This window comes from Sylvia atricapilla, chromosome Z, assembly GCF_009819655.1.
Source record: "Sylvia atricapilla isolate bSylAtr1 chromosome Z, bSylAtr1.pri, whole genome shotgun sequence".
In the NCBI taxonomy this organism is placed as follows: Eukaryota; Metazoa; Chordata; class Aves; order Passeriformes; family Sylviidae; genus Sylvia; species Sylvia atricapilla.
This window is the reverse complement of record NC_089174.1, coordinates 60,974,755-60,987,296: the sequence shown is the minus strand read 5'-3', so window position 1 is coordinate 60,987,296 and position 12,542 is coordinate 60,974,755. Positions and strand designations below refer to the sequence as shown.

Genomic DNA, 12,542 nt, shown 5'->3' with positions numbered 1-12,542 from the left:
CTTATGTTGCGATACATGTGAAACAAGAATAACTTACCCCTTGTAAAGAAAAATAAGATTACACCTGAATTTTATCTTGTATAAGACTTGAGAGATCAATTTCTAGCCCAAGGCATGCAAGAAAACAAAGCCACCTTTTCAAAGCACAACTTAGGAGACATGAGAGGAGAAATAGGAGGAAGGCATTCATTCAGCCTTTTTGTGTTGATCCAAGATGCACAAAACTGTATGTTGGTTTCTCAGACAGAAACACACCAGGAAATGTAATCTTATGAAAGAAGAGGATACTTTCACATGAAACTCCTTGGTCCAATCTTAGGTATGTGCATCAGTTCAAGTCTGCTGGGCCCTATCTCAGAAGGGACTCAGTTGGCTTTATTACTGATAACCTCAAAATTGTGCCAGGTTTAGAGCTATCATTGGGAGTTCTCTCATTTTGTATTTTTGGCTTTTATCATCCCGTGTAACAGGGACTAAATTTCATAGGCCTTAGCATTACACAGAAACATTTGATTACAAGAAAATGAGTGAAAACCGTTGGGGTTTTTTTCCTCCTATCCAGCAAGAGCTGTTGTGAGCAACACACCAGGACTATCCCTTTGGGCACAGCATTCATCCCTGTGTTAAACAAACAACACACAGCAACAGGTCCCCTATCTTCCCAATTTAACCTAAGGTTTTCCTTGCATGTTTTTCTAACAGACTTTACACCTGTGACCCCCCAAAGAATCTGTCAGCGCCTCCTGTTTGGAGGAAGACCTAAATAGTCAATCCATGGGTAAAAAAAGTAGGACTACAACAAGGGGCGCACTTTAATCTTTTCAGGGGTGTTATCACAAAGGTACGGCCTCCTTTCATGCTAACTTCCAGTCCCAGATGAGAAACAAGCTACTAAAACACCCTAGACAGCACACCAGGAGTTCTTAGGACAGTAGGATGGTATGCACACGTACACACACACAGGAGGTAGTTTGCCAGCGCCGTGCGGCAGCCCGCACGAGGACGACCAGCCTTCCAGCGGCACGGAAGAGCAAGGCGCAGGGACACGCACAGCGACAGGCACAGGGCAGGGGCAGGGGAGGAGCCGGGCGCAGGCAGAGCCGCGGCAGTGCCCGCCCCGCTGCCTTCATTACCGCCCCAGCGGCGCGCCGCCGCTCACTCCTCCCGGCGCGCCGAGGGCGGGCGCTCCGGGCCGCGCTCCGATCGGCGGAAGTGCCGCTGCTCCAGTTCCGGCGAACGGGTCGCGCCGCCGGGACGGCACCGGGCATGGCGCTGTGGCCGCCGCGCTCCCGGGACGGCGGCGCCCCGGAGGAGGAGAACGAGGAGCGGGCACAGGCTGCCGCCTTCCGCCAGCGCTTGCCGGAGGTGCAGGTACGCCCGTGCCCGGGCCCCGCCGCCCCGGCCCCTCGCACCGCGTCTGGCGCCCGGGGCGCGATGTGGGTCGGTGCCGGGCGGCGCGGCCCGCGGAGGGGCGGCGGGACCGCGGTCACCGTGCGGGAGCGCCCGCCGGGGCTCTGAGGGCCGGCGGGGACAGGTGGGGTCTGGCGCCGCCCGCCCTGGGTAACAGCTCCTCCGCGGGCAGGTTGCGGAAGGAGCTGGGTTGGAGTTATCCCAGCGTCCCCGTGGCTAAGGAGCGGGTAGGTAGGCGGTGTGTTTTTCTCTGTTGGTCAGGGCGAGGCGGCGATTTATAAACGCGTTGTAGGGAATTGTATGTTCTCGCAAGTAGCTGCCATTACGTTACTTTTCCAACGGTGGAATTTTCTTCTTGTTACTGCAGAAATAAAAATGCCGTAATTCCCAAAGTTGAGACAACAAGTTTGATTTATTTACGTTAAAGTTTCCTTCAGATGATCTTTCACAAATTGTCCTTCGTGTGCCCCTGCCAGAGGTTATCAGCACTGCAGATTTCATAACGTGGCAGTGGAAGGCTGAGGAACTAATGCATATGGATGCATTTTTCTTCCCTCTTGGTGGGAAAGGCATGGCGTGTGGTGTAGAGGATAATTCCTTGAATTACTGCATGTGAATTGTGAGCACACTTGAACATAGTGTAAACAGGGTTGCTGAAGATGTCTCCTTTCCCTCTCAGCTGTGAGCAGTGACAATCCTCAACAGATTTGACCAAAAGGAACATGTTTGTGCTGGGCCTTGGCCACTCTATAACTTAAGTACCAGTTCTAGTGTTAGTTCAAGAGAAGATGTTGGCCATCTGTTTAGGTTCTAATACTGAAATGCAGGCGGCAGCAGTTACTTTACTGTTGTGATCCAATATCATAAACCCAGTGCTTCCTTATCAGAAGTGTATTCAGAGTACTCTCACACTTGGCTGCTGCTAATATTCCAGACCTAAGATGGCCAGAGGGATTTCAGCAGTCTCAAAAGTATTTTTACAGTCTGGAGGCTATTACTGATAGCAGCACATGATTCATGATTTTGCAAATACACTTAATGAAGTGTATTAAGGCAGCTTGAATTGGAAATCTCTTTCTAGGGGACATAACTGTACACTGCTATGTTTCATCACTTCTGCTGTTATAATGCTGCATATCTAAGGTGCCTTCCAGGTGCATTATTATTACTTTTGGGATTTAGGCCAGTCTGCTTCTATAAAAACTGTAAGCCAACAGTTTTCTCTCCATATATAACGTGTCTTGTTTTCCTCACAGACATACAGCCAAGGGATTGAATTAGCCTGTCAAAAAGAAAGAGAGTTTGTGAAGCACTCTGTAGAATGCACATGGAACCTAGCAGAAGCCCAGCAAAAATTTGGTAGTTTAGCATTGCATAATTCAGAATCCTGTGATCAGGAATCTGCTCAAGCAAGGACAGAAGCTGCTGAGTTGAGATGGAGAGAGGAAGAATGGAGAAGAAAAGAAGAAGCACTAAACCAGAGGGAACGACAGAATCTATGGAACACAGATCCTGTTAGTAAAGAAGTTTTTAACAAGGTATGACCCACATCATTGCACATGGAAAAAATTGCTGGCCTCTTTTGTTCATTCCAGTTGTTACTTAGTCCCTCAGTGTCTTCTATGTCTTGTATAGCACAAAACCACAACATGTCCCTGTTGTAGTTTGAAAACAAACCAAGTGAGAGGCTCTAAGTCAGAAATAAAATTTAATGAGAAGAAAAGGAAAAAATAAAATAAATGCAACAATACAAAAAGAAAAACCACTGACAGAGTCAGAATACAACCTGATCAGGGTGATGGAAGCAGTCCAGGCAAACTGATCTTCCTGAAGCAGTGATCTCGTAGAAAGGTCTGGTAGCTCCGGTCCTCTGGGAATCCAGTGGGTGAGGGCTGCCTGTACTGTCCTAAATCCCACCTTATATCCAGTGAGAATGCTTGGCTCCTCCCCATGGGCGGAGCATCTCACAATGGGATGATGAGTCATCCAGGAGGCTCTTGATGGCCCATTAAAGAGAGAGAACTCCCCGGAGGGAGTTTTCTATGAGTCATGCAGCAAGGCATCGATGGGTCATTAACTGAAGATGGTGATAGAATACATCCTAAACTACAACCCAGGACAGTCCCTCACCTCTGCCTGGGAAGATCGTGGAATAGACCTTTCTAGAAGCTGTGCTAAGGCACATGGAGGACAGGGAGGTGGTTTGGGACAGCAGCACACCTGCCAGACCAATTCGGTGGCCTCATCAGTGACATATGGTGAGGTGACAGCATCAGTGGACAGGGGAAGGGTTACAGATGTCGTTTATTTGGACTTGTGCAAGGCCTTTGATGTCCTACAACATCCTTCTCTCTTAAGCTGGAGAGAGATGGATTTGATGAGTGCACTGTTAGGTAGATAAGAAAGTGGTTTGTTGGTGGCATGCAAAGGGTAGTGGTCAATGGCTCAGAGTCCCAATGGACATCAGGAGCCAGTGGTGTCCTTCAGGGCTCTGTACTGGGACCAGTGTTATTTAATATCTTCATTAAAATTAAACAAAGGGATTGAGTGCACTCAGCAAGTTTGCAAATGACACTAAGCTGAGTGGTGCAGTTATCAGACCTGAAGGAAGCCTTCCAGAGGAACCTCGACAAGGTGGAGAAGTTGGTCCATAAGGATCTCATGTGCTTTAACAAGGTCAAGTGCAAGGTGCTGCAGCTCGATGGGGCAATCGCACCATAAACACAGGTTGGGGATGAACAGATCCAGAGCAGCCCTGCTGAGAAGGACTTGAGGGTGCTGGTGGCTGACAGGGCAGACATGACCCAGCCATGGCACTCACAGCCCAGAAAGCCAAACGTGTCCTTGGCTGCATCCAAAGCAGCATGGGCAGCAGGGCCAGGGAAGGGATTCTGCCCCCCTGCTCTCCTGATACCACCCCCAAAGTAATGCACCCAGTTCTGGTGTCCCCAGTACAAGGACTCCTGTTAGAGCAGCTCCAGAGGAGCACCACAAAGGTGATCAGAGCATGTGTCCTATGAGGAAAGGCTGGGAGAGCTGAGGTTGTTGAGCTTGAAGAGGAGAATGCTCCAGGGAGCCCTTATTTACCTTCATGTGACATTTCAGTATTTAAAGAGGCCTTATAAGAAAAATGGAGAGAAATGCTTTTTAATCACAGCCTGTAGTGACAGGACGAGAAGGCTTTAAAATGAAGGATGGTGGGTTCAGATTGGATATAAGGAAGACTTTTTTTTATTATTTCCAAGACACTGGAACAGGTTGCTCAGGGAAGCTGTAGATGCCCCATCCGTAGAAGCAACAGAGGTCAGATTGGACTGGTCTTGGAACAATCTAATCCAGTGGAAGATGCCTGGGCACAGAGGGTTGAACTCTGTCTTCTTTAAATGTCCCATCAGACCCCGAATATGAAACTGTTTGCCTCTAATAGTTTACCTCTAATACTGTCCGCTGTAATACTAATTATTTAGCGTGAACTTTTTTAAATAGTAGAATCTCGGTTTTGATTTCGCTGTTTATTTTCAACAGCTATCATTGCCTTTTCCTGAGCCCTAAAGTCACAAGCCAGACACAGTCAGGTGATAAATGCAGTTAACTTTTTATGAAGGGTCCCTTCTGGTGCACATGTGACATAGAGCAACTACAATTTTATAAATATGGCAAATCAGCATAATTGATTGGCGTAATAATAAAGAATGCCCAATTGGAAACACAGACGTTGAGGTAATTCTCCCTCTTGATTTGACTTTCTTCTGAAGCCCACTTCCTCTCTAGTTCTTTATGAGAGTGTTGTCCTTGCTCTCAGAAGAACCAAGATGAGGACTGAGCCTTTAGGAATGTTTTGTGTTTCTCGCAAAATGAGTAGATAAAATTCTAGCTATGACTCTATATAGTTATGCAATAATAGGTTACAGATCTACAAATATACATGAAGAACATATAAAAGCAAAAATCAGTTTGGCATCACTATCACATCTCCTAATTTCATTGATTTATCTGATCCAGACTGCAATATACATGATTCTCATGACAGATCAGTAAGTTCCTATCTGAATACAGAAGTTTTTCAGAGACTATAAGGAGACTTTAAAATTCTGTTAGTAGGTAATGCACTTTCAAAAAAAAAAAACCTTCTCAAATATGATAGGACTGTAAAATTAGAACATATCCATTTAAACTAAACAGTAACATATTAAAATATATTCACTTTATATTGCTAAACCGTATGTGTGGAGTTCATGTGACAGTACGATCTTTCTCTTCCTCAGAGTTTTATTAATCAAAAAAGAAAAGAAATTGAAGATGAAGCCATGTCTGAACCTCTTATGCAAAAACATGAGCAAAAGATTAGACACTTCGGTGAGTCTGTTTTTCCAACATCTTGTGGTTCCTACAGAATTTGTGTTGGTTTGCTCCTTCTTGTACAGAATGAATGCTCATAAATGAAAGACCTAAATTACAGACTGTTCAATTTTATTTTATCAAGACTAAAGGGATATTCCACACCAGTGGGAAAAGGCAGGGGCATTCCTAGAAATACAAGTCATGTGTATAAGAGTGCATGGGTTGTCCTGGCTCACTCCTTTTTGAAAGGAGATTAAATGTTTTATTTAATGTTTTTCTGTCACCTGTTAATCTGTAAGGGTAATAGCTGATTAAATGGACATTGTTAACACCTACTTTGAGAGTGTGTGTGCTCAGAATTGTGTTTAAAACTGTATTTAATTATCCACTAGGTGTCAGTTTAGCTCAGTTGTAATTGTTAAACCCGACTGAGTACAAAGCTGATCTTGTAACATAACCTGAAATTTTTGTGGTTCTCTGATGTGCTTGCCATTCAGTCTGGTTTCACACTATAGTACAGTATAGCCATATTTGGAATTCTGGAACAATCAAGAATAAAACTAGATTGGCAAAATTCAGTTGTTCTTACAAATATGTTTTTATTAAGTTTTTTAGCTTCTGAGGGGCTTAAAGCTGTTCTGAAGAAAGGGCTTTGAGCCCTTTTAGCCTTAGCAAGCTTTCAAGTACCAAGTTAATGCACAACACTGTCAGAGTATGCAAATAGCAGTAATAGGCACAGGTTCTCTCAAGTACCTTAACTGTTAAGTGTAATGGTATTGGAATTAGAAAACATCTCCCCTGCTGTGCATTTCAGCGGGTAGAAAAAGAAGAGGCTATCTTGTAGGCTTCCTAGCTGAGAGTTGGGCAGAATTAGACTTTGTCTAAATTTAAGTTTGACTGTTACAGAAGCAACCTTATTACAGAAGGTAATTCTTTTAATACATCCTGATTTCAAAGCCATGCTGTTATTTTAATTTGTGATACATATGTCCACTGTAGAAAGCTACAGTACATTAATGCTTTCTGAAGTCACTTGTTCCATGCTAGCTACTGCCAAGGGACAGTGTGGACATTGCTATATTGCATGAGTACTGCTTCTGGATCCTGCTCTGGGTTCAAAGCAGTAAAGAACTTAGACAGAGTAACTTGGAAACAGTCAAAAGAAATGTAAGCTGTTGTTTTCTGTTTCAGCATTTGTTTGCTAGAATTAAGATTAACTTAGGTCATTACCATTAAATTATCTTTAGCCCAGTTATAATTATATGCTGATTGACGGGTGAAGCTGTACATCTGGTACCTGTTGCCAATAATGACTGTCAGAGATACTTGAAGGACAATTTTAAGAAGTGCTCTGAGTATTGAGTTCCAATTTTTAAATCCATCTTGTTACCTGAAGGCAGTGACAGGATACCACATTTCAGAGTTCTGATTAACTTTCCAATACTGGTGTGGCTTTGTTTTTTAAAATCAAGCTGTATGTATAATTAATTTGATTATTTCTAAAAATCTAGCAAACTATGGTTTAGAAGCACTTTAGTTTTTGACAGATTACAGGTTCTGTGCTTTGTGTTTTTATTTGCAAACATTTAGAGGATTTGTGTTTGTTAGAATCACTTACTATAAATCTTGGTCCATAAACTTTTAAAGCTATTTGGTGTTGTAACTAATGAGATATCTGCACCACTTTGTTAGCATATGAGAACTGATTAAAAGTAAATTATCAGCATTAGTAGAAGTTCATGACTGCTATAATCTACTTTTAGTATCTTCAAAGTCTAATTATGCTTTCTGGTAATGCTCTTTCAGCGTTGGTTAGATGCATAAATAAAACCTCCAAATTTAGCTGCATGATGTGATTCTGAGGTTAGTAAGTTGCCAAGTTATGTATGCTGGGTATCAATGGAAGTAACTTCCTTGCTGCATTAAACCATTTATCTGTTTAGAATATATTAACTGTATTTTTCTTTTTTCTTATTTTTCTTCTTATTAGGTATGCTGAGCAGATGGGATGATAGTCAAAGGTTTTTGTCTGATCACCCATACCTTGTATGTGAAGAAACAGCTAGGTATCTCATGTTGTGGTGTTTTCATCTAGAAGCTGAACAGGTATGAAGATGTTTAAGTCTTTGGATGCACACATTTTCCCATTTGCACAGTAGAAAGGTGATCAAGTTCATTAGCTGTTTAACTGTTCTTCTGACCGTCTCTACTTCATTGATAGTGCATTGTCACATTTATGCCTAGTTATAGCTAATTATGAGTCCTCTTGTTTCTGTAAGCATCAGCTCACATCTGCTTAGGAACTGGAGCAAAAGGAAATTTTACTGAATTTTAGAAATACAATCACAGGAAACTTCTTTAAATCAGAACTTCAACTTTTTCTTTTTTTCTTTTTTTTTCTTTTTTTCAGAAAAGAGCTCTGATGGAGCAAGTAGCACACCAAGCAGTTGTAATGCAGTTTATTATAGAAATTGCCAGAAGCTGCAATGTGGATCCAAGAGGATGTTTTCGTCTCTTTTTCCAAAAAGCCAAAGTAAGTCAACTTGGGTAATATTGTAAGAAACTCTCAATAAGTACTAGAGACCAGTGTTTTAGAGCGGGTTTCTTCCTAACCATGAGGCTAAATAATTTGTTGACTGACTTAGGCTTATGAGAAAGTGTTTTGTTAGTAATTATTTTCTAGACAGAATACTTCATTATAATTCCAGTTCTGAAAATGAAAGCTTAGTAGATTTTGCTTGTTGCAGGTGGAAAGCAAGATGCAGCAAGGTGACAGGAGGTGTGTTACAGACAAGTAATAATAAGTAACAACAGCGAACATGGACTAGTCTTAAACTGGTCTGACTGTTGACTAATTACATGTTTTCAAAATGTAGTTGTATATTGTCACAACTTTTCCATTCTGTCTGCCATTTACAGTGGAGCAGATATATAAATAGTGTCCATTTCTCATGACTGAAATAGGGCAATCCAGTGGTGTGCAGGAAAAAGGTGGGAAAACTGAAACTGTGATTTGCTGTAGACTTGTGTTCAGTTGTTCAAGACTCTAATGGATCTTAATATTGCCTAAATGAGTGTAGTTAAAATGTGAGTTAGTCTGTGCTTTGCTTTTGACCGGAGGGCTTCAACAAGCACCAGTTGTAAGGATAACCTTCCGAGTTGGAATAAATGAAAGGCTAAAATTAGTTTTACATGTTCTCAGATAAGCCAGTTACTTTACTAATGCATATAAATGCAACAGATTGTCTTAAAAAGAAATGTACCTGAAATGTAATTTTCAATTGACTAACATTATTCCTGAGTTGTTCACTGTTGTTACTTCCCAAAACGTATAATATGCCATTATTGCACAGATTTTTTTCAGGACGGTGTATGCTCACAATTCAAAAGTAAATCTGGCTGAAGAACAAATATTTCATTTTTCTCTTTGCAGACAGGAGAAGGCTACTTTGAGGCCTTTAAAAATGAACTTGAGGCATTCAAGGCAAGAGTGAGAATCTGGTCACAATCACATGGCTTTCAAACTATGTTACTTCATGATCTCAATGTCAGTCCTGGTTGTGTGGGAGAGTGGACATCTTTTTTACAGGTAGGTTTATTATTTCTAAAATTTAATTTAACTAAAGCAAGATTATGTCCTGCGTGGAGAAGCTATACCTTTCTGAGATATAAAGAGGATTATTTCTTGAATTGCTAGTGCTTGGGATGTATCATGCAGTGTTATTAATACACAAGGCATATATGGACTTTCTTTTTACTTGCTGGGATTCACACATGTCTCAGTTTGGGAAGACAAGTATTTGCCAGGGAAAGCTGGAGTTTCCCTTGGAATGGAGAATGTAAACCACCACCACCACCCCCCCCGCCCCTTTTTTCTAATTATAAATTTGCAGTCAGAGGCTTTTAGGCAAAAGATTTGGGGATAGAAATAGCAGTTCTTTACTAGTATATATAACAAAACAAAACAAAACCAACAACTACAGCATTAATAGCAAAACAGTACCAAGAATCTTGAGGGCTTTGCTTCACAAAAACCCAGGGTAGTTTGTTCTCGGTGCCTTTGTAGGATCCTCAGAGCACCAAGCTGGAAACAGTGGAGAAGTCCCGGGCTGGCAGTGGGATGGCAGGGTGTCCCGGCAGGGCAGGGGCAGGGTGTCCCAGCAGGGCAGGGGGTGCAGGGTCACACTGTAGCAAGAGGAGCAGTGCTGAAGAAGGTGCCACGGTGGGGCAGGGCTGGCCCAGATTCCTCTGGGCGGCAGAGGAGCTCAGAATTCCAGGGTGAGCAGATGATGGTGGATTTCTCAGGACTGAACTTTTCTGGTGACAGTGAACTTGTCCTGCAGCAAGCAGCAGCCTGGCTGTGTGCTCTCTGATGTCGAGAGCCAAAGAGCCCCACTCTTCCAAGCTTCGTTTTTTATTTGCCCCCAGAACTCTTCCCCCTCCGAACTTTGGCTACCTCTTTGTTTTGGTTAAGTACTTTTAAGTATCCAGTACTTAGTTTCCTTGGTAACTTAGGGGGAAAAAATTCTTTAGAGTAAAAAAGGAACAAACTTAACCCCCAAGAACACAGCATCCAACATAAGGTCAAAAGAGTACATTTGTTCAGTACTTTACATTTTCATGCCTAAAATAAACACTGCATGATAAAACTGTACTCCCAGTCATCATCACGAGCGGTGTAAAGTCATGGGATCAGTCAAATAAGTCACAGAATCATAGAATGGTTTGTTTTGGAGTGGACCTTAAAGATCATCTAGTTCCAAGCTCCCTGCCATTCAGAGATCAGACTGCTCACAGCCCCGTCCAGCCTGGCCTTCAACACTGCCAGGGTCCCCACAACTTCTCTGGGCAAGAGAAGTCAAGCCTAAGGAGAGTCTCCCTTTGTGATAAAAGGAATCTGAGCACACTTAGGTGTCTTTTGCTGTTGCAGTTATGTCCACTTTCTGGAATAAAGAAACAGCTTAGAAGATTGTAAAAAACTATGTATTAGGAAAGGAGTCACAATTGAAAGTACTTGTTTGAAATAATTTGAGTGAAGTAACTCCCAGAGGTAGCTCAAACAGCTGAATTTTATGTAAATGTGCAGTTAGGTGCTAGAAATATTAAGACCAAATACAAGCTATGCTAGCAAATTTTAAAAATCCTTGACTCAGTGACATAATACTGGTTGAGGATGTTTTTAGGCCTTATTTCCTTTCTATTGTAAATTTGTCATATCATAAGATAGACAACACAGTCTTCTTTGTTTCTCTCTCACTCTGTTTCTCTATCCATGTATACAATTATGGAGCATTAAGCTGTCAATTTCTCATCTGTTCCAGAACGCAGGAGATCTGCAAGGCTCCATAAACACAGATGTCTGCAGTTTCAACTCTGTGATACAAAGAGATGAAGAAGAATCCAAAATGATGGACACATTATAGTACTTTTAAGACTGAGGCCAAGTACTCTTTTTTTTCTCCCCTTTGTTTTTTTTTCCCCCCAAAGAAACAAACATGGCTATTTTCTTGACACTTATTTTTCTGGGTACTGCACTTTATTTTTTGTGTCTGATTTTTGTTGTTTTTGTTTGATTGAGGGGGGAGGGACTTTGAAGGGTGGGTAATTAACAAAAAAACTTGTAATATTGTTTGAAATGTGCTGCTAGGTTTTAAGTTGTCCTTGAAGAGCAGGGTTCTTTTATTGCCGAATGTGAAACTGGATGTGTTTTCTGCTACTAACCTTGCCTTTCATGACTTTAGAAATTAAACATCTGCACAAATACAATGTTTACAAGAAGCAGCAGATTCTTGGTAGAACCTGCTATTGTCTTACTACGGATGTGGATATGTTTTACTCTGAATATTGGAGATTGCAACTGTATTCATGCTACCTTGCTGACAGTATAAGCTCTCAAATTTGGTTATCACTAATAGCAATAAATCAGTATCTGGTATCAGTATTTCTGATCTGAATGGATTGGATTAAAACACTGGCTTTCTACCTCTACTAAGGGGATATAAATGTTATATTGTACTTTCATTAAACATAACTTGGTTTAATCCTAAGACCTAAGCAACACTTGTCTACAAATGAGTGCTGGGTTGTATGATTTCTGGGAGTCTGATTCTCTTCCTGTTCATCAGGCTAACATCAATATTTTTTTAAAACCGAGTCTTGTTATGGTAGAAGTAGTTGATGAAGGGAACTTGTACAAAGATTAGGCAAAGACCTTAGTTTAAACAATAAGCTTTGTTACATGTCATATATGGTGAGGTGTCATGCAGTGTTTGAAAGATACTTCATATGCTACTCAACCAAAGTGGGTTTCTGACATCGTCAACTCAAACATTCAGTGGAAAACCATCAAAAGCTTCTTGTTTAAGAAGCTAGAAATCCAAATACATTTTCTAGACAAGGCCTTCCACAGAACCTTACACTCCAAAACTCTGCTGTGCTTTTCTTACTTGCTGCTATTACAGCAGGACTGTCTGTAAAAATGTATATTGCACTTGGAAGACTAGCAAAGACAGCTTATTCCTCGGATAATGGTATGAGTACATACTCTCCATTCATTACTGAATTGTTCTGATTGTATGTGAGGTCTGGAAGGCATGCTGATTTCAAGTTTAGTGATCATAGCCTAAATCCAGTTTTTAGTTCAGGCACAACAACCCCAGGCAGTGCCACAGGCTGGGGCAGAGTGGCTGGAAAGCCGCCCACAGGAAAAGGACCTGGGGTGCTGTGACAGTGACTGAACATGAGCCAGGGTGTGCCCAGGTGGCCAAGAAGGGCAATGACATCCTGGCCTG

General features: G+C 41.9%; 2 protein-coding genes across 2 annotated transcripts in view; both read left to right on the top strand.

The window, feature by feature from the left end:
- RCL1 (RNA terminal phosphate cyclase like 1) overlaps positions 1–12,542 on the top strand; it is a 197,443-nt gene that overhangs the window by 128,633 nt on the left and 56,268 nt on the right. The gene's annotated exons all lie outside the window — the stretch shown is intronic.
- On the top strand, positions 1,138–11,692 carry CDC37L1 (cell division cycle 37 like 1, HSP90 cochaperone). The gene is made up of 7 exons (XM_066338923.1): positions 1,138–1,371; positions 2,667–2,948; positions 5,676–5,766; positions 7,742–7,857; positions 8,162–8,284; positions 9,185–9,340; positions 11,073–11,692. Exons 1-7 carry the CDS (start codon positions 1,267–1,269, stop codon positions 11,172–11,174), a joined length of 975 nt encoding a protein of 324 aa, XP_066195020.1. The 5' UTR covers positions 1,138–1,266; the 3' UTR covers positions 11,175–11,692.

Bases quoted from the DNA above. Each gene is read 5' to 3' on its own strand.
- CDC37L1 (XM_066338923.1), top strand. From the start codon at position 1,267: ATGGCGCTGTGGCCGCCGCGCTCCCGGGACGGCGGCGCCCCGGAGGAG. The intron at 1,372-2,666 runs GTACGCCCGTGC...TTTTCCTCACAG, and splicing joins AGCGCTTGCCGGAGGTGCAG to ACATACAGCCAAGGGATTGA. The intron at 5,767-7,741 runs GTGAGTCTGTTT...TCTTCTTATTAG, and splicing joins GCAAAAGATTAGACACTTCG to GTATGCTGAGCAGATGGGAT.